We start from the raw sequence: 27,465 nt of genomic DNA, 5'->3' as shown, positions 1-27,465 counted from the left end.
TCAATTCAAAAATGATCTCCAGCTCGTTTGAGGAGCAGGGAGGAGGAGAGGAGGAGATATCTCAAAGATGCAGCAAGTGCGACGTTGGCAAAGCCAAGCAAATGTTGCCTGAAACGACTTTTGCATCCCCCAACTTGAGGAACACAGTGACTGCCCTTCATCCCTTTCTATTTAAGTGTCCCACACGAAAACATAGGCACATCCTATATTAACCCTCTGTTGCCAAGCTTCATGTCCAGAGATCTATACTTGAGACATGAAAGGTGGGGGGAGTAGAAAAGAGGGAGATGGAGCCCACGGAGACACAGGTTGACATCGTTTTCATGATTTTTTTTTTTCCCCCTACTTTAGTCCTAGCTCCCCTGGGCGCGGGAGGAGGCTGTGGGCTGCGGACTCCGCGCTGGAACCAGGAGTCATTGAGCCAGAGCCCAGGGAGCGTCCCCTCCCGGTGTCCCTGCTGCAGCCTCCGGCTGGTCCCTGGATGCTCAGCCTCGCTGCCTCCTGGGGCAGCATCTCCTCCAAAGACAGCCCCGCCGCCGCCGCACCGGGTGCCCGGTGGGCGCGAGACTCCGAGGCATTGGCTCCGTAACTTTTCACGTCATTTTCTGCTCCGGATCCCCTGGTAGCCGGTCCGCGCCTCCTCCCGCCTCAGAGCGCGGCGCCCATGGGGCAGGGGCCGAGCCGCTTGCAGCACTGAGTGGACCCGGGCTGGAGCCAGGGATGTCCGGCACCAAACTGGAGGACTCCCCGCCTTGTCGCAACTGGTCATCGGCTCCGGAGCTGAATGAAACTCAAGAGCCCTTTTTAAACCCCACCGACTATGACGACGAGGAATTCCTGCGGTACCTGTGGAGGGAGTACCTCCACCCCAAAGAATACGAGTGGGTCCTGATCGCCGGCTACATCATCGTGTTCGTGGTGGCGCTTATTGGGAACGTCCTGGGTGAGTGTCGCTCCGGGCAGCCCCCGCGGGGGCCGCCACGTCCACGCGCCCGGGGCTGTCAATACCCCTCCTCCCTGCAGGGATGCATACAAAGAGGTCGCTGCTCTTGGGGTGGGGTTATTATTATCATTTTTTTTTTCAACAGAAGTTTTCGGATTTTAGGAACCAGAACTGAGCCCTGGAATGGTGATCCTTTATTTCTGCAGGGAGGCGCTGGGAGCCGCGCTGCCTTTGCGATCACCTGGGTTCCCAGCGCCAGAAGAGGGGCAGGGCTGTCCAGGTGAATGTGCCGGAGTGTGGGGGCAGTCAGTCATCATTTTGTGTCACGTGGTCGTGGCCGGGTGTTTGGGGGTTCCTGGGGGGGAGGTCAGTCTGGCAGGATGCGAAGCTGTGTCCCTAAGGGACAAGCTCTCCTGGGCTGGGGGAGTCATAAAAGATTTGTGAGCCCGGTACACTGTCCTTTGGCGAGAGAGAGGGTTGAGGCTCTGTCTTAAAGGTGGTAACGAAAGGGCAGGGAGTGGGGACGGAGGCAAAGCAGGGAGGTGTGCTCATGCACAGAAGCTGAATTAAAAGGGACCCATGCCGCTGGGAGCAAGCAAGAAGGAGGAGGGGCCTCTGAGAAAAGTACCAGGGCGATCGCGATCATTCATCCATCCATCTACCCCATCCATTCATTCATTTATCTACGGTACGCATGTATTTTCCAGAGCATGCTCCGTTTCCAGGCTCGGGAAATATTTGCAACTGATTTCCGCCCCCCAAAGCTGAGACCAACCTTAGCGCTAGGTTCTCACTGTTCCTCTCTGTCTAGGTTTGTATGTAAACATACATTTCTTCGCCCACTTTACACCTCTGCACAATTTTTGAGGGTTGGGCGGGGGGAGTGCAGTGGCGAGATGGTGGCTGTGGTGATGGAGTTTATTAGGGCAGCTGGAAGCCGACTTTTTTAAAAAAGCAGCTTTGGAAGGGAGGGTGGACTACACATGAATTGTGAATGGAAGGAGCGTCTACCTTGATGAATGGAGAGAGACTGGAGGTGTTTAAGTGCAGAGGGCAGTGTGGAGGGAATCTCTGTGGAAAATGACAAGAGAGAAGCTAAGCTAGGAGAAGATGCTCTTGATTACAAAAAGGCGGAGAAGGTGAGTGAGGTGGAATAGGCTGGGAGGCACTGAAATCCAAAACATAGACTTTGTAACTGCAATGGAGGCTGATAAGAGACTTACTAGGCTCTCAGCACCAGCTTGATTTTAACCTTCTCTCCCCAAGGGTGTCAGTCTGGTAAGAAGCATCCAATGTAGTCCCTCACCTACTCAGGGGCAGAGTAGCTGATAGGTGACTGAAAGGCATTCCTCAGAGCTGGTAGATTATTATTTGATAAGAAAGATAAGAACCCCCTGAAAACTTTAGTTGACCCCGTCTACATGTTCTTTCAGCCTGTTTTAATTTTGCTGCTGTTTTTAAAGGCAAACATAAAGGAAATCTTTTGAGGATGCAAGTTAGGTGGATGGAAGTGGAAATACACATTATTAGGGCTATCTGTTGTAAGGATAAATCTGTTAATCATAATGCTATGCTTTTCTTGTTTCCCTTCTTATTATCTATCCTTAAAACTACAACAATTAGGATATATGGCTACTAGCAGAGCAACATTTTACTGCATTATGCTAACACTTAATGATAAGTGAATAATCAAAATTGAACATCTATTGAGTACCTACTGTGTGCCAGACACCTTCACATATACTGTCTCACTTAAAGCTAAGAGTAACCTGCATTTGACAGAAGAAGCAAGACTTAGAGAAATGAAATGAGTTTTTAAGGAACTTGATTCAGATTTGGTTTCATTCCTTCTGACCTCGGTCCAGAATTCTCCACTGTTATTCTACTCTAGATTTAGAAACCATATAGAGAATGAATTCTTTGCTCCTGGTAACTGCAAACTTATTGAATGCATTTCCTGTTCTCCTCTGCATTTAAGTCCACTATTAATAAATTACCATGAAGGGTTAATTATTCTGTCATTCTCTCCAACAGAAACCCACCCGGAGAGGAACTTTATTGCATTGCAGTAAAATTTTGACGTTTTGCAGAATGGCTACAAATCACAACTAATTTTCTTTCAGGCTTAACCTCTGTGGTAAAATTTGCTCCTTTTTGCTGTTATGTTACTCTAGCTTGCACAGACCTGTGATGCATTATCTTTGTATCCTAATTGCATAGTTTAGGGGTGCGTGTTGGCTAGTCCGAGGAGTGTTTTAGTCTCAATAAGGAAACACCTCTACAGTAAGGCTGCTTGTTTGGTCACACCAAGGCAGACAGCACTGTCCACATCCCTAAGAGCTGAAACGGCCAATTTTATTCAGCATAAAACAAATAAACAAACAAAAAAGACATACAAAAAGCACTCTGTTTTCAAAAAACTGACAGCTGTTTTATTCAGGACTGGATGGCACTGACATCTTCTCTGGCTGAACTGAAACCCATAGTCTTTACTGACATATTCCCTGAAAGTTGATGAGGTTGAAGTTTGACATTTAAGCAAATGAGAAGCATCATTACTCACAGACAGCTTCCTGCTCTTGGAAGTCTGTGTCAAATTTGCAAAACAGATTAGATTGCCCCTCCACTCCATCGTATGTCATTTTATGCAGAGTGGCAGGACAAGAAGTCACATTATTCATTCAAGATAGAGGCAACATTAGGTATGAAGGTGAAATACCACAGCCCAGCCAGCAGATGTAATCACTGACCCTTCAGGTCCACTTACCACTTGTACGTTCATGTAACTGACTACTTGGAAAATCTCAACCTTGTTGAACTTACAAAGAGAATGTAATCAGTTAGAAGTCATTACTCCCACAGTGTTCTTTTGTGAACAGAATGACAACATCACTATCATACCACCTATTTTTCTGCTCTCCATGGTACCTCTCTCATTATATATCCTCTCCATCATCAGAAGCTTCTTTCCCAAGATAATAAGCAGTTTCTTAGAAAAAATGTTGACAAAAATTATTCAAAGATAAGGCAAAAAATTAGTCTACATGCAATTTCATGATTATACACATGCCAATAAAAACATGCACGTGTGTGTGCTAAGTCACTTCAGTTGTGTCCAACTCTTTGCATCCTGTGAACCATAGCCCACCAGGCTCCTCTGTCCATGAGATTCTCCAGGCAAGAATACTAGGGTGGGTTGCATGCCCTCCTACAAGGGATCTTTCTGACCCAGGGATCGTACCCACATCTTTTGGCTCTCCAACATAGGCATGCAGGTTCTTTACCACTAGCAGCATCTGGGAAGCCCAATAAAAACATACACGTCTAATTATAGAATTATAGGCCTTAGAAAGGAAGGTGATTCTTGGTTTCTTTTTGGAGATAGTGTTTTTCCACTATCTTCAAAATTATGTCACATATAACCTATTCCTAAATATATCTTGTACTTTAGCCAAGTAGCTGCATTCAATTATTAGACCAGTACATCTTGAGCAATGCTTGTTGCTGTTCAGTCGCTCAGTCCTGTCTGACTCTGTGACCCCATGGACTGCAGCACACCAGGATTCCTTGTCTTTCACTATCTCCCAGAGTTTGCTCAAGCTCATGTCCACTGAATCGGTGATGACATCCAGCCATCTCATCCTCTGTCATCCCCTTCTCCTCCTGCCTTCAATCTTTCCCAGCATCAGGGTCTTTGCCAATGTGTTGGCTCTTCACTTCAGGTGGCCAAAGTGTTGGAGTTTTAGTTTCAGCATCAGTCAAGCAATGCTTTGTTTTTAAAATTCCTGTGTTTGTGGGGAGAAGGTTCTTGGGAACACTCAAGAGAATTTTTTTTTTGTATCATTCCTGCTACTCTTTGAGTAGAAACTGAATGGAGAGATGGGTTCTAGTCAGTTCAGATTTTAAATATCTGAAGGAAAGGAGTAATTCTCTGCTTCTATTACTTCTGCATTCAAATGTATGGTTTTCACCTGAAGTGTTTTTGTCTTCCCTGTTGTCATCTTCATATGAAAAATGAGGAGAACATTCAATAAATGACATCAGTCCAGCTGTGCATCTCACTGCTTGTGTGGCCATTAGCAAAACTGTCAAACTCTCCAAGCCTGTTTTTTTCCAATTGAAAATCATTGTTTATAATTACTGACTTGACTCAGACATTGAGAACAGACTTATGGTTGCCAAGGGAGTTGGGAGTTGACGGAGGGATGGAGTAGGAGTTTGGGTTTAGCAGATGCAAACTATTGAATATAGATGCTTAAACAACAAAGTGCTACTGTATCCTGTGACAAACTATAATGGAAAAGCTTATGAAAAACTGTATTGATATGTATAACTTAATCACTTTGCTGTATAGCAGAAATTAACACAACATTGTAAATCAACTATATTTTAATAAACTACACTTATAAAAATAAACGCAAAATAAAAAAAAAAATTCCTGCCTTGTAGAGATCCTGTGAGGATATATGAATATCCTATATATAGATATATAGAGGATTGCACATATATATTTTTTCTGGACACAGTATACACTAAATGCCAATTTCTATCCCTTCATTCTCACTAGAAATCTGTCCCTGGTGTGGTTAGTAATCATCCTCTGCCTCCATGACCAGTCTGTAGTTTTGCTAAGCCTTCGTGGCCTCTATTCTGGTGTTTTCCTCAATTGAGTGTTTTCCTAGAAGCTGTTAGTAGCCTGGTGTTGGCATACCCACCCAGCTCCACCCACTCACCGCCCCCATCAGATGTTTATTGCCTCATAGTAGCTGTTTAACATTGCCTTCCTGCCTCTGTGTGAAAGTCATTCCTAACCATCACAATAAGTTTCTCTTGGTTACATTTGTATGCACCAGGTTCCATTCACTCAGAGTTTTTGCAGTATTAGCCGACTGGTCTATCTGTATTGATGTTTTAAATAGCATGCACATACGAAATATGTTGACTTAAAGCACACTGCCCATTAAGAAATGTATCCAATAAGGGTTAAACTAAACTGGGTAGGTGGAATGGAGAGAATACATGTAATAGGATTGCTTCTTACGGAGCTGCTAATCGGATGCCCTAGACACGGAAATGGCATAGTTTCAAAGTTGCAAGTTTGTGTTGCTCCTAAATCTGAGACCTTTCTTTTCTGCTTATCCTAAAGCCCACCTCTGCTCTGTGGGTCTTTTAGAACCCACCTTTTCTTACACAGGAAGCAGAAAGAGCTTAGAGATAATACATTACTCATCTCTGCTGAGACCCAACAGAAGTCATGAATAGTGACCATAAAAGGTAAGATTAGCCACTAAGCTTTAAACTTGACTTTAGTTACAGAATGCAATGCATGCTTACCTGAAGAAGAATTAAACTGATACCCTCACATTTTTCCTAATATCATAACCACTTAATTTTACCAGGTAAAATAAATCATGTTTTTGACTTGAACAGAATGTCGGTGATAACTTTTTAAATGACTGTCTCATAGATAACAGCAGCATTTATCATGGGCTGACAGTAATGAGATAACATGTGCTGCTGATAATTGAAATAGAATGGGTTCTTTCTGTATTTGAAAAAAAAATGATGAGTAAAGTGAAATAAATGAAAATAATACCAACTTATAAAAGAGGCTGAATCTAACACTTAAATACAAACACATCAACTTTTACAATTTTTTCTTGATTTTGTTAGAGCATACATGTACTTTTTATGTTTTTTCAATTTTTTTAAATTTCATATTTTAAAGCATGTTTGCAAATCCTTCCATACTGTAGTTTTGTTAGCATTCCTAAGTTCCTGAATCTTACTCAGCTCCTCAGATTTCAGGAATATGCACCAGTGGTGCTATTTCCTTGTGAGAGATAATCTTTTCATCCTTCTTCTTCTAGAATTCTGACATAGCTTCCAACCTTAGGGCTCTGTTGAATAATAATGGCTCTGCTGGCTCACTGGTGAGGTCCAATCAATGACATGTGATGAGTGAAATGAAGGGCATTAAAAAAATTTTTTTGTTTATTATTTTTTTTAATTTAAAGATAATTACAATGTTGTGTTAGTTTCTGCTGTACAACATAGTGAAGCAGCTATATATATATTTATATATTCCTTCCTTCTTGGATCTTCTACAACCACCCCCATCCCACGCCTCTAGGTCGTCACAGAGCATCAAGATGAGACCCCTGTGCTTTACAGCAGGTTTCCATTATCTGTTTTATATATGGTAGTGTGTGTATATATATATATATATATGTCAGTGCTACTCTCCCAATTCATCTCCCCACCATGTCGTCATGTCCATTCTCTCCGTGTCTCTATTCCTGCCCTGCAAAGAGGCTCGTCTGTATCATCTTTCTAGATTTCATACATATGCATTAATATATGATATTTATCTGACTCTGACTTAATTCACTCTGTTTGTCAGACTCCTTGTTGTTCTTTAGTCACTCAGTCCTCTCTGCTCTTTTTACAACCCCATGGACTGTAGCCCACTAGGCTCCTCTGTTCATGGGATTTCTCAGGCAAGAATGCTGGACTGGGTTGCCATTTCCTTCTCCAGGGGAATCTTCCTGACCCAGGGACTGAACGCATGTCTCCTGCATTGCAGGTGGATTCTCTACCACTGAGTCACTGGAGAAGCCCTTGTACAGATCCATCCAAATGGAAGGGTATTTATTTGTCTCCAACTCCTTTTCTCATTGCAAAGGAAAATAAAGAATATTTATTGAGACTACCAGGTCCCGGAAGCTAGGTTCCACCATGAATATATGTATTTCCATGATGCCTCATAACAAACATAACAAGGAGATGAATAGCTTTGATTTACAAATGAGAAACATGAAATCCAGAAAGGTATTTTCCTTGTACCAAAGTTTAGCCAGACAATAAGCATCAGCACTAGGTTTCCAATATGGATTGATCAGACTCCATGGCCCACCCGTGTTCCATTATTTCCTCCTGCCTTTGTCCCATATTTCTAATCCTGACCAAGAAAAAGAAAAGAAAATAGAGAATGAGAATGCTGCTGAGGTGGGTGCCCTCCAGATGATTTATGGAGCTGTGCTGGCCGGTTGCCACGCCGCTCCTCTGCTAGACCACAGTCCTTCAGGTCGGAGGATGAGCTCATTTGATAAGCTAACCAAGGTCAGGCTACGGTTACTTTGCAAGAGAAAATTTCAAGGTAAAATAGGTGCTGCCAAAAATGCTTTTGCCTGTTCGGGGGGTGACTCACTGGATAAATATCAGATAATTGTGACCAAGGATTATTTTGTTACTGAAGGTGCTGTCTTTAGACACCATTAAAGACCAAGGACCTAAACATTTACTATCTCAGATAATCCAAAGATCTTTTTGATCTTTTTTCCCCTTCATTTTCAAACCTTCTCAAAAAATTTATTTTTCTTTTCATAAAAAAAAATCATATTCTTATGGAATCATTTCAAAATCATAAGTTTGTATCGATTCGACAGAGTAGGTCAACATTTATATCACATAATAGTGTTCCTAGAGCACAGTGGTGTGGCACATGTCCAAAGAGGCCTTACCCACAGCATCATACGTGAAACGACCTTTAGACACTGACAGGGGAACACTTAGAGAGGCTGTTGTGTGAAATGCATGACATATATGACCAGTCACTTAGATATCTGACTCAGGACTGAATTTATTCATTTCATCTTTGTTCCTGATGAGAGATCATCTCTTAACCAAGTAAGTGGTCTAGATATATATTTATATTGCATGAAATTCCTTTGTCATTGGAACTGCTTCCTTAGAAACAAAATCCCAAACTATTCAGAATGAATAAGTACTTTATTCTTGAAAATAATTTCGGATTATTACATTGAGTCTTCTACAGTAATTTGCTCTCAATATCACATACATATGAATGGTGTTTGACATTTGTATATTATTTTACTCCTCAGAATACACTGTTAAATATATTGCCTCATTTATTCTTCAGAACAATCTAATGACGTAGGTCCTACTTAATGAAAATTTTAGGTCCCTGAAATGATTTGAATTCATTTTAAAAGTTTGAATACACGGAAACCTCCAGGTAATCTGTGTGAGCTTGGGAAAAGCTTGCCAGCTTCCTGTATCCCAAGAAGCCAGAATAAGGATACAAACTCTCATTGTCTGATCTTCAGCTACGATGTCTTTCGCATCTGGCTTTGTCAACATTCTGAGTTCAGACACAAATTAACCAGATTTACAAAACTTGCACATGCATAAGTAAATAAATCCAATGTCTTAATTGAAAATAAGAAGGTACTCGTACAAGTCATAATACTTGAAGCTCTTTCAATCATCATGTTCTCTTTCTGTAGACATAACTATGTGAAGAGCTTTATTGGTCTGAAAAAGTAGGCTGTGCCGTACTAGCAAATGAACCCTAAATTCTTCTTGGCTTAGCATCACAGAAGATCGTTTCTTATCTGTTTGACATCTAATGTGGCTTGGAGAGTCCTTCGTATCCAGTGACTCAAGGGCCAGATGTTCTCTCTGTTCATGGACCGCCTCAGCATACAGCCTCTGTGAAACTAACCTCCAGGAGGGGTCCCAGCATCCCCCCATTGCCCAGTATTCACCCCCTGTCTTGTACCTTTTCATTTCGTGCCAGAAGTGATCTGGGTGACCAGCAGCATGCATACTTATATATATGCCAGTTTTGTAAGTATGGTTAATTTGTGTCTGAACTCAGAATGTTGATAAAATCAGGTGCCGAAGACATGATAGCTGAGGGTCAGAGAATGAGAGTATCCTTATTTTGCCTTCTTGGAATACAGCAGAGCGACAGTATGTCACCTTCAAGATTACATTATAAAAGATCATAGCTTCATCTTGGGCATTCACTTTCTTGCTCTTGGATTTCTTGCTCTGGGTAAAGTAAGCTGCTTTGTTGAGAGAAATTCATGTGTTAAGAAACTGAAATATCCAGCCAACAGCCATAGAGGAAACGTGGTCTGCTAACAACAACCACAAGCATGATCTTAGAAGTGAATCCTACAGCCAGATTGAACCTTGAGATGATGCCAGCAGCATCCTCCCCTGCCCTCACCAGCTTGACTTAATGACAGATTCTGAGACAGTATCTAGCTAAGCTTCTCGCAGATTCCTGACCTTGTAGAAGCTATGAGATGCTTGTTGTTTTAAGTTTTTTTTTTTTTTTAATCTGGGGTTAAGTTGTTTTACAGCCTCTATGTTGTCATGATTGGAGAAGAGTGAGTGGGAAACTGCACAGTGGCTCTTAACTATCGTTGCCAAAAAGCCATGCATGCTGCTCAAGCCCCTAACCCTCTGAGCAAATCCAATCCCATTCTATCAACCTACCTACAAGTGCTGCTGAAACGTTTAACAGTCTCTGTCACAGGAACCAGACAAAGTAGTTACAAGTATTTTAACTTGCATAGTTTTAGAACAAGAGGATTTAGAGGAATCGAGTGCATAATGGCATAAGGCTAAGATAAGCTGGTAGATAGTTCCTCTCCACATTTTGGATCTCTGCCAACAAAAGTAACATATAGTATTGGGAGACTTTGTGCCAATTAGTGTAATAAGAATTCAGGGTTCAAAGATAGTAGAAATCTAGGAACCTACACACTAGGTGAAGAGACAAATACATTCACAGAGAATCTGAATATAAGGTGTCAAGTGCTCTGACATGAGTTACAGCATGTTGTCAAAGCACATAAGAAGGACACCTAGTTCCATTTAGGGGATTAGAGAGAGGTCCAAGAGAAGATGACTCCTACACTGAGTTTGTAATGCAGGGATTCACGTCACACAGGTGAGGAAAATTGAGCAAGTTGTTCTAGGCAAACAGCAAGTGCAAAATCAGAGAGGCGTGAAATAACATAAGCATGCAGAGAATGTTAAGTGACTGCGTAAGTGCAGATGAGCAGAGGCTAAGGATGGAACTGGGCTGGTAGATAAGGGCTGGGTTAAGGAGCGCAATGGGTCTCACCTTCTCTGAGACCGCAGCTTATAGGGAGCCCTTCAAAGACTTGGGTGCTGTCATTGAGAGACTTGGAAGGTTTTCACACTGGAGTCTGTCCTGTTTGCGTGCATACGAGCTCAGTCACTCAGTTGTGTCCGACTCTTTGTGACCCCATGGATTGTAGCCTGCCAGGCTTTTCTGTCGATAGGATTTTCCTGGCAAGAATACTGGATTGGGTTGTCATTTCCTTCTCCAGGGGATTTTCCCGACCGAGGGATCAAACCCACATTTCCTGCATTGCAGGTGGATACTTTACCACTGAGCCACCTGTGTCTTATTTGGGGCTCTCTTAATCATGCCTGGCTTCCCTGGTGGCTCAGATGGAAAAGCGTCTCCCTGCAATGAAGGAGACCCAGGTTCGATCCCTGGGTTGGGAAGATCCCCTGGAGAAGAAAATGGCAACCCACTCCAGTACCTTTGCCTGGAAAATCCCATGGACAGAGCAGCCTAGTAGGCTACAGTCCATGGGGTCACAAAGAGTCAGACACAACTTTACTTTCACTTTTCACTTTAATTGAGCCTACTTTAATTTTAAAAAACTGATAATTGAATCCAATAAAAATTCTTCTAAGTGGCTTTCCATATGCTCCCTAAGAGAGAACAGGAAAAAGTGAGAAAATGAAGAAAGGGGTAAAGAAAAAAAGGGGAAAGACGAAGATTAAAATATAGGAACTAATGTTACCGTGTTTGCTTTGCTGAACATTTAAATTTGAGAAGAAATTTCTCTTTAAAATATGTTTTTCTTATTTCTTTCCTGAAAGATCAACATGTCAGTCTCTTGTGTCATAGTTCTATTAATATTTCCAATATTCTATACAGCTTTTCACTAAAATTATTTTCGTATTAACTTATTTTGGAGGTTTCAATGGGTCACCATGCTCCCAGCCATCCATCACGTTAAAGTTTAGATCATTTTTTCACCTCACACTAAAACCCAAAAGATGACAAATTTGAGACCTAATGAAAATTTTTCTTATTTTCCAACGAAATTCCCAATTTTTTACTACAGTTTACTTGCAACTTTCTAAATATGCTCATTTGAAAATTTACTTTAAATGGCATTGTAATCATTCCAATAATCGATGAAGATAATGCACTGACACTAGGTCAGCCTTTAGGGAATTATAGGAAACACATCTTTACGTGTTGACATGGTAACACTTCAAAATTGCTAAAACTGTAGTCACTATGAAAACTTTTTTTTGCTATTCCTAACTCACAAGGGAAACACAGCACAGATGAAAGCCTGTAATATCCCTTTCTAGATTTTCAGGGGGGGTTTATTCCTACTTAGTGACTTTAAGATGAATTTATGAGGCACATGTGGAGCCTTGATTTTGCTATTATGTTGTCAGAATTGGAGTCACAAAACCACTATCTATAGTAATTTATTTCATACATTCAGAATGAATTTGATGAGTCATCCACTTTGGTAGAGAACCATAATGTTTATAAATACCATTTTGAAGGCAACTTATCTTTCTTAAAATGTACAGATTGAGCTAATCTTTCTCACAGAAGTAGAGAGGTGTGGTTAATCCTTTTAACCATTTTGTCATTGGGTGAAACTGAGTCAGCCTTTCATTGTAAAAAATAGCTAAAGCTTAATCTCTGCAATCAGAATACTTAATACAAAAGTTTCTCAAGTTTAGAAAGCTGAAAAACAAATTCATTAAAACATCTCACCAGCTGGTGTAGGAAAAAGACTTCGTAATTGTTGGGATGTTTATGTGCTTGGGCTTGATTTATATTATAATTCAGCCACAGGAAGCCTGGAAAGCCTTGTTCTTTGAAATCATCAGAGATGGTGATGGTGACTCATAGATTCCTGAAAGTCAGTAAGATTATCCTAGTTTATAAATTTATGTGTTTTCTTCCCCAGACACGATCAACTGACTGCAACTGGCCAAACTATCTCAGTGGAAAAGGGGAAAAATAAGAATTTAAGAAGTTTAAAACACATAAGAAAACATGAGCACACTCACACACATACACACACACATTTTGGGGATTGTATTACATGAACAACATGATTTTGATGTACCCTATTTTTTCATGCAAGATTAAGAAGCTACCTTCCAAACTTTTAAAATGTCCAAAAATCTGGACATAAAGCCTTGACTTTCCCAAAGTCAAGAGATATTCTCAACTATCCTCTGAATGAATGGATTAGACTTTAGGGAAATTAAAAAATAAATACATTGGAGGCCTTGATTACATTCATGTAAGAAGGAGCACCCCTTAGGTGATTGATCTTTTTAGCAAAATGTATATTCTTTGAACAGACTCAGTATATTCCTGCTTTAAGGTCTTCAAAATTTCTAACCCCCTCTGGTTTGCTCCTGGCCAGTTCCTGCGCAGCTCACGTTGTCACATCTTAAGAGATGGTCTCTAAGGAGGCATCTCGTTTTGCATCTCTGCCCACAATGTTAGCCTCTCATTTTGTTTCTCTCATAGAACTTACTACTATTAGGAAATTTCCTGGTTGTACAGTGGTTAGGATCCTGTGCTTTCACTGCCGAGGGCCTGGGTTCAATCCCTGTGCAGGGAACTGAGATCCCAGAAGCTTCATGGCATGGACACAAATACGATGATGATGATAAAATAAAAGAATTTGTGATAGAAGAAGCAGACCTGAAAATTAAAGGAAAAAAACATTTAAAAGAACTTAGTACTATTAGAAATGATATTGTTCATTTGCTCATTTTATTGTTGCGTCCTATAAGTAACATACAAGTTCCGAGAGAGTAGTTCCTTTATTTCTCATTTTCGCAGATGTGTCATTAGCATCTAGAACAGTGCCCAACACACAGCAATGAATTAAAGTATTAGATTTCCACCAGGAAAAATGCTTTAGATATAAACACATTTTAAAAATTAGTAATTGTAGGTTTTAAATTTCTTCTATATACAATTTCAAAACAAACCTCAATCATTTGACTCATTTCTGAGATAATTTTGTTCAATATCTTGAGAACACACATATTAAAATAAATATTATATAATTACTAATGATTAGGGGAGACTATTTATAAAATCTCTCCCCATCACTCTAATTCCATTGACAATACCAAGAAGATGATTTTGCTCTCCTCTTGAGGAGCAAATGAGATTTACAAGCATATTCAAGAAATATGCTTTCAAATAGCATGCTGTATTCCTGCAATTACTGAGGAGAACATGTATAAAATCCGTAGTTAAAACCCACTTTGTTTCAAAGTGATTCTTAGTTGTGGTTGTTGTTTTTATGTTTTTATAGAAGCCTAAGGAAATGTGTGACCATTTGTGTCCCAGATGGGATAAGAGAGCTGAGACTGAATGTTATCACAACCTCATACTTTCTGTAAGAATAAAAGGGCTAAACATATCCCTGTATGAGCCCAAGATGATTCAGGAATGCCAACAGAGCCTCAGCTCTAGGAATCCTTTGTCATTTACCCCCATTGCTAGTGGCAATAGACTACAGAAAATGTAAAAAAAAAAATCATATTTTCAAGTGGACCTCAGGGGTAATGTTGGTAATAACTGGAGAGTTCCACATTCTTTTAATGTGAAACAAGAGAATTAATAAGCCCATTGACTAATTCTGGTCCTCAATTTCCTGAAATAGCCATCAAAGTAAAAAATTTTGAAAACCAAAGCACAGTCTTGCCCAAAGATGGGAGGCATTGTTAATTCTAGCAGACTTATGACTAACTCAAACAATATTATCAATATTTCTCATTACTGTGAATCAGTGAATTATAAAAGAATTTACATGTTGGGCTTTTAGAAGTTGTTGTATTACCCTAATTAACTAGCTCTTCAACAAGAGTAGTTGCCATCTGCCATCTAAGTTACTCCTCACCAGTGTCATAGGACGATTATTCACTCCTTTTCCCAGAAAGTGGAATTTTGTATCACACGACTGTTGTGTCTTAGGTGCTTGGATAGACTGTGTTAGTCTGTTTGAATAAATTTGCATAGTATCACTTGGCCTTTCTATTCCTGAGCAAGAAGTAAATATAATGCTCTGTCTTGCACTTCCTTTTTCCTTTTGCTAGTGCCTCCATGCTAGTATGTATAGAAAGTTGAAAAATACGTATTCAATTAAAGGAGAACACAAATATTAAAGGATAACACAAATTCTCATGTCCTTTTTTTTTTTGGGAAACTCAACTGAAATGGACTTGAGTTTCAGTGACTCATCAATACTGTCTCAGTGATCTAAAGCTCATTTTAAGCTACCTGGACATAGCAGTTAGAGGAATGAGAGCAAGAGTCAAGCTGGGTGCAGACTTTCCTTTCTAGTGAATGCAAGATCATAAGATCTCTCTGAGAACCAAGTCACCATTAGCAACAGTGACATCTACAGAATCTTGAAGTCATGAAAATATATTTTTCATCCAAATGGAGGTAAAGGCAGCATAAAGAAGCAGAGGGCTTAGTCCAACAAGAGCCGCAAAAGGTACACAGAATAAAGCAGCCTGGACCAACATACTGGCTTTCTAGGGCTTATCTAATTTGGAGCTATTTCCTTTTCTTATTTCATTCAGCAAATATTTATTGAGCACCCACAACGTGTAATCTGTTCTATTACATTCTGTGGAGGAAATACAGAGTGAAGGAGGCATGGTCCTTACCTACAAGGAATTTCTAATCTTGGAGGAGAGACTGACATGTCAAAAATAGTCTGTGGTATGAGGGTTATTGGAGAAACACACGCTAAGTACTAGACCATAGAAGCATAACTATTAGATCTGATTTGGGGTAGGAAGTGGGGCTTCCCTGGTAGCTCAGATGGTAAAGAATCTGTCTGCCATGCAGGAGACCCAATTTTGATTCTGGAGAAGGGGATGGCAACTCACTCCAGTATTCTTGTCTGGAGAATTCTATGGACAGAGAAGCCTGGTGGGCTACAGTCCATGGGGTCGCAAAGTGGCAGATGTGACTAAGCAACTGGTGTGTATGTGTCGAGGGAGCGGGGGCTGGGTAGGAAGGACCCTTCCCTGAGGAGGTGGCATTTGAGGCTTTGCTGACATGTGAGTACAATTTTGAAAAGTTCCAAAAAATGAAAAGAAACTACATCTAAGTTGATAAAGTTTTATATATACACATAAATATAAAACTATGCTGAAAATGGGGTTCCCTGGTAGCTCAGCTGGTAAAGAATCCGCCTGCAATTCAGGAGACTCCAGTTCGATCCCTGGGTTGGGAAGATCCCCTGGAAAAGGGAATGGCTACCCACTCCAATATTCTGGCCTGGAGAATTCCATGGACTGTACAGTCCATGGAGTTACAAAGAGTTGGATATGACTAAGTGACTTTTACATGCTGAAAATATCATTCAGGGAATTTCAGTAAAAAACAGGCTTCTGTTATTTTTTAATTTCAAAGAATAGAGAGCTCAAGTAATATTTTTGATGCTTTGCATTGCTTTCATGATCTAATTTATTTTGTGGGTATCTGTGAAGTCTCCCCTGTATTTTTATATCATGGTGGATTGGATTTTAAAAGTAATGGCATCCCTTGAGTTTATTTTAAAATGAGTTCTGATAGATAGGAGCTTTTCAGGGGAAGATAAATCTGGGGCAAAGGTAAGAATGGGTTGAAGTTATGAGACCAGGCACTGGGAAGCCTACTGAGACTCTTCAGGAGACTCTTCAGGAAAGTGATTATGAGGATAAAAACAGGGCAGTGGAATTGAATATGAAAAAAAGAAACAAATATGAAACATCATGGAAATAGAAAGTAGCAACTCAGAGATGTGGAAAATTGATGGGAAGGGAAAAGAATCTTCTGATTAATAGAACTTTTTGGCCAATGAAAGTACAATGATTGCCTTATTAGTCTTTTTCTCAACATAGGCAGGACAGAGAGAAAGAAAACTAGGCTTTGTGAGTAGAGGGATCATGGTGAATTTGCCAAGGCAGGTTGAGTTTGCATTGTTAGAGGAATATGCACGTGAGCCTATCCAGCAGGAAGTAGGACTGGATGACCCACACGCCACTCACAATTAGTTTGCTACTCTGAGAGAATTTTTTTTCCTCTTTGTGTCTGTACAGGCAACACATACAGTTTATGTGAGAATTAGACTTCTAAAGTAAAGTTTTCAAGGGGATGTAAACTTCTTAATGGGTACATCAAATAGAGAGACTCTTTTCTGCAACACTAAATTCTTTGGCTCAACAATATTTGTTGTGTGTCTATAGCAACAAACAGAGAAAACTTACTCTTTTAGAAAGTTTATATTCTAATGGTGGTATTGAGGACATATTTTGACTGTAGAACCAATAGGATTTACTGATAGATTGCATGTGGGTGTGAAATAGAGTGGGGAGTCAACATTTTCATGCCAAGTAGATGATCAGTGGTGTCAGGTGAGATTCAGAATCCTGGGGGATGTGTGAGTTAGATGTAGGGAAGGAGAGAGAGTCAAAATTTTGATGTCAGGCAGTCTAAATTTGAGACATTATCTGTAGGTGTATTGTGAACATTTGAATAGTCAGGAATTTAAGCAAAAAGGACAAACCAGGCAAAAAAAACCCTGAGATTTTATAACCAATATCCTCGTTTATATCCATTTTTTTTTAAAAAAATGAGGAAAATTTTACTGAGAGAACTGTTAAAGATAAGAATTTAATAAAAGGGGTTGCTATATCTTTTTTGTTTGTTTTCTTTTATAATGTAATATATCTGATTAGCAATGTTGTAATAGGTTCAGGTGTACAGCAAAGGGACTCAGTTATACATACACATATATCCACTCTCCCCTAAATTCTCCTTTCATCCAGTCAGCCACATAAAACTGAGCAGAGTTCTTTGTGCTATATAGTAGATCCTGTTGGTTATCCATTTTAAATACAGCAGAGTGTACCTTGTCCATCCAAAACTCATTTTAACATACTCCCTGCAGATATGAAAAACTGTAGGAGGAAATACACGGTGAATTTTTAAAAAAAGTTCCTTACAGGTTATTTTACTCTTTTTTTTCCCTACATGAAATCATTACAGCTATATTTCCTTGAATCTTGAAAACTGTCACCTTAAACAGTACCTTAAAACACAAAAACAAAAAACTGGAGAATGCAGTAAAAATGTCTTTTTCAGTGCTCATGCATGACTTACTGAGTCAGAATTTTAGGGATGCTGACTGTAGAATCTCCATTTTAAATAGGACTCCAAAAAATAAATTAATAAAAAACATAAAAATAAATAAATAAATAGGACTCCAGTACACTGAATAGGAAATTCCTGTCACAGAAAAAAGTAAAGGTGAGCCTCATTATTTGAGACCTCCTATTTTTGGAGGCCAATATGAAAGCCCTGTGCTTTTACATTTGACACAAGTTCGATTGTGTCAATAAAGATCTATCAGAGGAGAGAAGATAAAAGGACCTGCTTTCAAATGGGATTAGGCAGGAAAATAACAACAACAAAAATGAGGCAAAAAGACTAATCGGAGGGATTAAAGGAAGAAAAGGAAGGGTTAAATGTGTGGGAGCACCCAAATGCCTCTCAGTGATAACTTTGAAGTAATGCTTTGTTATAACATTTTTAAGCAAGGTGTCAGTGTGCGCAGTGGCTCATTTTATTATTGTAGTAGCCAGCACATGCTCCTTGTTATGCATATGTACCTAAATAGGACATTTCAGAAGTCTGGCACGACAGGCAGAATTCACTGCATAGAGAATTACTGTTGCAACAACAGAAAAATTCTAGAGCAAAGTAGAATTAGTAGTGCAAAGCATTTTTCTATATTTTCTAGTTTATAATTTTCTACATGGAGTTACTGTTTTAGGATTAAAACAAAATTTACTTCCTTTTACAGTATATAAACCATTAAATATATATTACCATGCATAATCAATGTAGTTAATTATGTCATGGAAAGAACTGGGTGGCTGCTATGAAGATAAAAGGTGTTTGACCACACAAAAGTTCGGGTTCTGATTTAGATGTGTGGTGCTGATTTATTAAAGTATAAATGTCAGGAGTTATTGGTCACAGAATAGATACTAGGGTTATGTGACATCTAAAAACATCAAAACCTTTTTGGCAATAACATTGAAAGGATAGGAACACTGAAAGGATAAGGATTAAGACAAGGAATAAGCACTGTCTTCCAAGGACTTGTCTACACTAAGATTTTAGAAATGCAATTTTCACTGAAATGTCATTAATCCTCTATATAGAACAGTTCAATGGTTGAGTCACTCAGTCGTGTCTGACTCTGTGACCCCATGGACTGCAGCATGCCAGACTTCCTTGTCCATCACCAACTGGAGCTTGATCAAACTCATGTCCATTGAGGCAGTGATGCCATCCATCCATCTCATCCTCTGTTGTCCCCTTCTCCTCCTGCCTTCAATCTTTCCCAGCATCAGAGTCTCTTCCAACGAGTCAACTCTTTACATCAGGTGGTCAAAGTATTGGAATTTCAGCTTCAGCATCAGTCCTTCCAATGAATATTCAGGACTGATATCCTTCAGGATGGACTGATTGGATCTCCTTGCAGTCCAAGGGACTCTCAAGAGTCTTCTCCAACACTACAGTTCAAAAGCATCAGTTCTTTGGTGCTCAGCTTTCTTTATAGTCCAACTCTCACATCCATACACAACTACTCATAAAACCATAGTTTTGACTAGACGGACCTTTGTTGGCAAAGTAATGTCTCTGTTTTTTAATATGCTGTCTAGGTTGGTCATAACTTTTCTTCTAAGGAGCAAGTGTCTTTTAATTTCATGGCTGCAGTCATCATCTGCAGTGATTTTGGAGCCCAAGAAAATAAAGTTTGTCATGATTTCCATAGTTTCCCCATCTATTTCCCATGAAGTGATGGGACCAGATGCCATGATCTTCATTTTTTGAATGTTGAGTTTTAAGCCAACTTTTTCACACTCCTCTTTTACTTTCATCAAAAGTCTCTTTAGTTCCTCTTCACTTTCTGCCATAAGGGTGGTGTCATCTGCGTATCTGAGGTTATTGATATTTCTCCTGGCAGTCTTGACTCCAACTTGTGCTTCATCCAGCCCAGCATTTCTCATGATGTACTCTGCATATAAGTTAAATAAACAGGGTGACAGTATACAGCCTTGGTGTACTTCTTTCCTGATTTGCAAAAAGTCTGTCCCATGTCCAGTTCTAACTGTTGCTTCTTGACTGGCATACAAATTTCTCAGGAGGCAGGTAAAGTGGTCTGGTATTCCCATGTCTTTAAGAATTTTCCCACAGTTTGTTGTGATCCACATAGTCAAAAGCTATATGGAAACAAGGAGGAAATAATAAGACACTAATGAGGTCCATCTAAGCCACGGCAGACAGATGGTTATGTACCCTTTTCTTCAATTCACTTGAATTTGCAAATATTCTACCTATAAAAAGCAGGTGTTATAAAAATACTGTGAAGGATTTACAGGACTTGAGATATATTTGGCTACAGTAGGTTAGGGAAGTATATTTTTATTTTGGACTACAATAAATTCAGGTTTGGGTTATGTAAGTATAATTATTTTCCCGAATATTGCATATATATTGTACATATACACAAAGACATGTGTATACTTACCTGTAGTTTAAAGAGTTATTAGCCTCATTACTTATAAATTATTTGGATTTCTATATTCAATTAATAAACTCAAATTTAAAGCACATATTTTTATCTCAAGAAAAATATATCAGATCTATTAATATCTTGGTTTTTGTTAAGAAAACCATTATCTTCAACTTTCTGTCAACTAGATCCTACAAGTTATTACTTTCTGTAAGATAAGTATTGATTGATAAGACTTTTAAAGCTCATTTGTTATGAAATCTGTCTTCCTCTTTTGCAGGCAATCTCTAAGTACTCTATGTTATTCTGCAAACCCTGGATACAACACAGGGATATATGCTGTAGTTCTTCTGCTTATTTTTCTATTCAATATTATAGCTAAGTGTTGAAAATTCTATTTTTGTTGCTGTTCAGTCATTGTTTGTCCCACTTTTTGCCATAGACAGCAGCATGCCAGGCTGCCCTGACCTTCACTATCTCCCAGAGTTTGCCCAAATTCATGTCCATTTAGTTGGTGATACTATCTAACCATCCCATCCTCCACCACCCTCTTCTCCTTTTCCTTCAGTCTTTCCCAGAATCAGGGTCTTTTCCAGTGAGTCAGATCTTTACATCACATGGTCAAAGTATTGGAGCTTCAGCTTCAACATCAATCTGTCCAATGAATATTCAGCAATAATTTCCTTTAGGATTCACTGGTTTGATTTCCTTGCAGCCCAAGAGTCTCTCCAGCACCACAATTCAAAAGCATCAATTCTTTGACACTCAGGCTTCTTTATGGCCCATCTCTCACATCATACATAACTACTGGAAAAGTCATAACTTTGACTACATAGGCTTTTGTCAACAAAATGATGTCTCTGCTTTTTAATATGCTGTCTAGCTTTGTTAGCTTTCCTTACAAGGAACAGGCATCTCTGAATTTCATGGCTTCAGTCACTGTCGGTGGTGATTTTGGAGTCCAAGAAAATAAAATCTGTCACTGTTTCAACTTTTCCCCTTCTGTTTGCCATGAATGGGACCAGGTAGCACTGTGTGATTATAAGAAAACATGATCTGTGCTGATTTAAGGAGTGAAGAAAGTTTAATGAAGGTTTCTGATAATGATTGCAAGGTCGTAGGAACTGTTATCTTTGGTCATGGAATACTATTTTCTCACGAGAGAAGGTCAGCATTTTGCCTGGATCCTCATGTTCCCCAGAGATCTAATATGGGTGACGAGCTACTGTTTAATGAGTGCAAATTAATTCTGAGTAATAGAATATTCATTCATTTATTCATTAAATGAGTGTATATTTATTGACAGGCATTCTTCTGGAAGAAACAAAGATCAAAAAGATACCATCATTGTCCTCAAGGAGTTAATAGTCTCCCAGAAGGACAGAAATGTATAGACAAAAAAGGCCATGTGGTATCTACTGTTAAAGAAGTAAGAACAATGCACTGAATATGTGTTCATGCAAAGTCACTTTAGTCATGTCCAGCTCTTTGTGACCCAATGGACTGTAGCCCACCAGGCTTCTCTGTCCATGGGATTCTCCAGGGAAGAACACTGGAGTGGGTTGCCATGTCCTCCTCAAGGCATTCTTCCAGACCCAGAGGTCAAACCTGTGTCTCTTATATCTCTTGCATTGGCAAGCTGGTTCTTTACTACTAGCATCACCCAGGAAGCCCCACTGAATATAAGATATGTGTATAAAATTAGCTCAATGGAAACATTAACACGAGAGATTGGGGCAGCTGTTAGTGAAGGACAAGAGGGATAAAAGACGAACCAGAAACTGCTATTGATACAGGATGAAAACAAACTACATTTTTGCCACCTCCAGATTTTGGTATCCTCAGAATCACAGAAAGAATGGTCTTGGTCCTTAATAATCTGTTGTCCCTGTACTCCAGGTAGCAAACCTTAGGGTTTTCCTCCTCTCTGGCAAACGACAATCTGTGGAGAAATTCCCATTGCTTCCATCCCATCCTCCTGCTCACCTATGAGACTTGGTCAAAGTGTCATTATCTACAAATTTCTCATCCAGTATAACAGTTTGATTGTTCATTATTACTTTCTTTTAAATGGATTAAAAAAAAATCCTCTACAGAATTCTTTGCTGGTCCAGAGGTTTGGACACTATGCTTCCACTACAGGAGGTCAAATTCAATTTGAGGTCAGAGAACTAAGATCCTGCATGCTGCATGGTGCAGCAAATAATAATAATGTAACAAAGTAATGAAAGTAAATAAATGTAAACAAACCCTTCAGTGTTAGCATCACTAATTCTATCAATGTCGGATTCTAAAACTACAGAGTTAATTCCATTAATGTTAATGCTATTGGCTTTCTTTGCTTGCTCTTTCTTCTCTGTTCCTGACTTAAGACTGGTTCTCGACTTGCTCCACCTCAGCAGTGGAATGAGCAAAAAATCTTAAGTTTGTTGTCTGCCTCTGCAGCATCAGGCAATGTTTTATTTTTTCATAACAGATTTAAAAAGCATATTCTAAGTAAGTTTTTATTTCATTTGTCTAAATCCTCTTTATTTTCCATGGTCCTAAATAGTTGAGTTATAAGGACAGTATCTCCTACATTTGTATTATTAATTTAACATTATTAAGAATAGGAGTAGACCTTAACAAATCTAAGAATGAGAGTTTTTATAATTAGCCTCAATGTTTGAGTTTTAGTTATTTGCAATAGCTTTAGGACACATACAGTATAATTGAAAACATTGCTTATTTGCGAGCTCATATATTTAAAATCCTAATAGGGGAAAATACTTTATGTTTCTTAGTGTTTAAATGACTTCCCTCTTAAAAAAGATTAATGCTTTGTTATTGAAAAATAATAGTTAAAGAAGTAGAATTCATTTTTTTTCTTTTTTTTTAAACTTTACATAATTGTATTAGTTTTGTCAAATATCAAAATGAATCCACCACAGGTATACATGTGTTCCCCATCCTGAACCCTCCTCCCTCCTCCCTCCCCATACCATCCCTCTGGGTCATCCCAGTGCACTAGGCCCAAGCATCCAGTATCGTGCATCGAACCTGGACTGGCAACTCGTTTCATACATGATATTTTACATGTTTCAATGCCATTCTCCCAAATCTTCCCACCCTCTCCCTCTCCCACAGAGTCCATAAGACTGTTCTATATATCAGTGTCTCTTTTGCTGTCTCGTACACAGGGTTTTTGTTACCCTCTTTCTAAATTCCATATATATGCATTAGTATACTGTATTGGTGTTTTTCCTTCTGGCTTACTTCACTCTGTATAATAGGCTCCAGTTTCATCCACCTCATTAGAACTGATTCAAATGTATTCTTTTTAATGGCTGAGTAATACTCCATTGTGTATATGTACCACTGCTTTCTTATCCATTCATCTGCTGATGGACATCTAGGTTGCTTCCATGTCCTGGCTATTATAAACAGTGCTGCGATGAACATTGGGGTACACGTGTCTCTTTTCCTTCTGGTTTCCTCAGTGTGTATGCCCAGCAGTGGGATTGCTGGATCATAAGGCAGTTCTATTTCCAGTTTTTTAAGGAATCTCCACACTGTTCTCCATAGTGGCTGTACTAGTTTGCATTCCCACCAACAGTGTTTTAAACATATGCTTTTATAATACATTTTGTCATCTGGAAACACTGATCATTTTAGTGGAATTTTTAAATGATTTAATATATAATTATGGACATTTATTTTAAAATTTCAAATCAGAGAATATATCTGACATGGTAACTATTCTTTAACTATGTGTTATTCCTACTTCACTGTGATCACCATTGAACTTAAAATATTAATACTTAAGTCTAATTTTATAATAAACATGATGAACAAAGTCCTGGAAACTGGAGATTTACTTTGGAAGAGTCTATTCTGTTCTGTTAAGCTTCCCAATATTCTGTTTCTATAAGTTTGGTATTTAATGATGTGTCTTTGTCACCGAGTGAGCTGAAAGTATGACTTTTGGGACACAAAAGAATGAAATATCAGTGACGGTCCTTTATCAGAAATCTACTGTTTTTTGAATGACAGAGACACTGGCCTATTGAATACCTATAAAAGAATAAAAATATGGCTGTTAATGAAAATATAATTATATGGAAAGATAAAATTAGAAAACATTAAACATGGAGTGATTCATATAAAATATTTAAAAATATAATAAGGCAGACACAGATATTGTTATCTCTAATCATATTTTCAACTAATTATCACCAAAAACACTGTGGAAATGGTATTTACAAAGCTATGCACTTTCAGAATAAAGGACAGGAAGAGAAGAATGAATGGGGAAAAGACCTAGAAACAATATAGAACAAAAATAGTAAAGGAAGATAAAATGAAATGTAAGTAGGATATTGACTTTTTGAAACACAGAAACATCACAATATAAGACAATTCAGGAAGGGAAACATCACACGCAAACATAAACCAAAATAATGAAATGAAAGGAAAAGCATGCCAAAATGACTTGAAGGATCATTTTGGAATCATGAAGAAAGTGCAGTATCAAATTGTTCTAGGTATCCAAGGAAGATAAAACCAGAGTAAATGAAAAAAAAAAATGACTTAAATTTAAATCAGAGAGAATCAGAGTAGCTGAAATAGGCATAGTAAGAATACAGAAGGTAAAAAGATACATAATCTCTACAACTCAACAATGTGGAAAATGTCAAGAATTTAAAATTTCACTACAGCATAGGGATCTGTAATGGATACCTGTTGCTTTTCCCATATCAGCACTAGCTTTAGCTTTAGGAAACCATTGTTTGCCACTCCCTGTAAATATGATGGAGAGAGGGAAGAAACTGCCAATCAAAGTGCGCCCACTCCTCAGAATCAGAGCTAAGTCATGTCCGACTCTTTGTGATGCCATGGACTGCAGCACGCCAGGCTTCCCTGTCCTTTGCCATCTCCCAGAATTTGCTCAAATTCATGTCCATTGAGTCAGTGATGCCATCCAGCCATCTCATTCTCTGTCGTCCCCTTCTCCTCCTGTCCTCAATCTTTCCCAGCATCAGAGTCTTTTCCAATGAGTCAGTTCTTCACAGCAGGGGGCCAAAATGTTGGCGTTTCAGCTTCAGCATCCTCCCATCCAATGAATATTAGGACTGATTTCCTTTAGAATGGACTGGTTGGAAAAAAAAAAAGAATGGACTGGTTGGATCTCCTTGCCATCCAAGGAACTCTCAAGAGTCTTCTCCAACACCACACTTCAAAAGCATCAAGTCTTCTGTGCTCAGCCTTTTTTAAGGGTCAGAGACACAAGGGCTAATCATTCTCCATCACCCACCACCATGTTTAGTAAAGGGACACTATTTTGATCCAAATGGAAAGAGTTTTTCTGTTGGATTTTACATATGACTTATAGGAGACGAAACTTTTTTTTTAAATCTAAGATTTTGCTACTAGGGATGATTAGACCTAAAGATGCCTAAGATCTTTCCTTGGCTACATAGAGGAAAAATCAACAATAGCAGCAGAATTAGATCAGCTTCCACAGATAGAGATCAAGAGATGGAAAGAACCCTAAAGATACTTGTTGGACTCTGTAGACCTAATTAGACCACCCCTTCCCATGCACATGAACTTTATTTGTTTACACTTACTAGATTTTGGATGGTTGCACTGCAAAGTACTGATTAAAACAGGTTGTTTTAATCCCAACCCACATCATACAGGCAGTGAGAAGGTAGACAGAGATAAAAAAATGAAAGTTAAATTTAAAAAAAAAAAGGATAAAATGGAGAAGGAATGTGAGAAGCTCTGACTATATTTTCTGAAGTGGTTTACACTTGTCAGAGATTTAAGTTTATGTAGAAGAATGAAGATGATACAGAAGCATGTAGCCTGGGTGGTCCTCCAGTGACCCCTACCTAAACAGGTCAAGGAATATGCTGTGCCCTCAGGAGCCACGAGTATATATTTATGACTAATTGTACTGTAACATGACGAATGCATCTGATTATCCCTAGAAACCTAACCTCACCATAATGTCAATAATTCTACCTCTAAGCTAATATAACATTTATTCCATAACTAACTCTAATTCTGATCATAGTCATAATCCAATCACTCTTAAATTTGACTTGAGAAGCAACTGTAACACGGGTATACCTGTGGCGGATTCATTTCGATATTTGGCAAAACTAATACAATATTGTAAAATTTAAAAATAAAATTAAAAAAAAAAAAGTACCTCTCAACAAAAGCCAACCATGAAGCTAAACCTAATCGTATCTCTAACCCTGATCTTAACCATAAAACTAAGATTAACCCCAATTTGATCTAACATTAACTGTATTGTTATTATTGTTGTTCAGTTGCAAGTTGTGTCCGACTGTTTGTGACCCAGTGGACTGCAGCTCCCCAGGCTCCTCTGTCCATGGAATTTCAAAGCAAGAATACTGGAGTGAGTTGCCAATACTCCAGGGGATCTTCCCCACCCAGGGATTGAACCCACATCACCTGTGTCTCCTGCATTGGCAGGCAGAATCTTTAGCATTGAGCCACCTGTGAAGCCCAAAACATCTTAGCTGCTAAGCTACTGCTAAATCACTTCAGTCGTGTCCGACTCTGTGCGACCCCAGAAACGGCAGCCCACCAGGCTCCACCATCCCTGGGATTCTCCAGGCAAGAACACTGGAGTGGGTTGCCATTGCCTTCTCCAATGCATGAAAGTGAAAAGTGAAAGTGAAGTCGCTCAGTCCTGTCCAACTCCTAGTGACCCCATGGACTGCAGCCCACCAGGCTCCTCCATCCATGGGATTTGCCAGGCAAGAGTACTGGAGTAAGTTGCCATCGCCTTCTCCAAATATCTTAGACCTAACTATAATTCGAATTCTATCCCCAGTCATATCTCTAACCACAACCTTAACACAACAAATCTTAACCATACAAAACCCTAAAATTCTATCTATAACCTTAATCCTACGTTATAGGTAGAATAATCCTATTCCTATCAAAAATCCCACCCTATGGGGTCCATAGGGTTGCAAAGAGTCAGATACG

At 39.2% G+C, this 27,465-nt stretch overlaps 1 protein-coding gene across 1 annotated transcript in view; it reads left to right on the top strand.

The window, feature by feature from the left end:
• Positions 1-720: 720 nt before the first annotated feature.
• The window catches only part of HCRTR2 (hypocretin receptor 2), a 131,689-nt gene continuing 104,944 nt past the window's right edge, over positions 721-27,465 (top strand). The window contains exon 1 of the mRNA NM_001192677.1: positions 721-943. Coding sequence (NP_001179606.1) covers positions 721-943 — 223 coding nt within the window. The remainder of the gene's footprint in view (positions 944-27,465) is intronic.

The sequence above is a fragment of the Bos taurus genome, chromosome 23, assembly GCF_002263795.3.
Source record: "Bos taurus isolate L1 Dominette 01449 registration number 42190680 breed Hereford chromosome 23, ARS-UCD2.0, whole genome shotgun sequence".
Taxonomy (NCBI): domain Eukaryota; kingdom Metazoa; phylum Chordata; class Mammalia; order Artiodactyla; family Bovidae; genus Bos; species Bos taurus.
The sequence above is the reverse complement of the archived record's forward strand: the minus strand, read 5'-3'. Positions and strand labels throughout refer to the sequence as shown.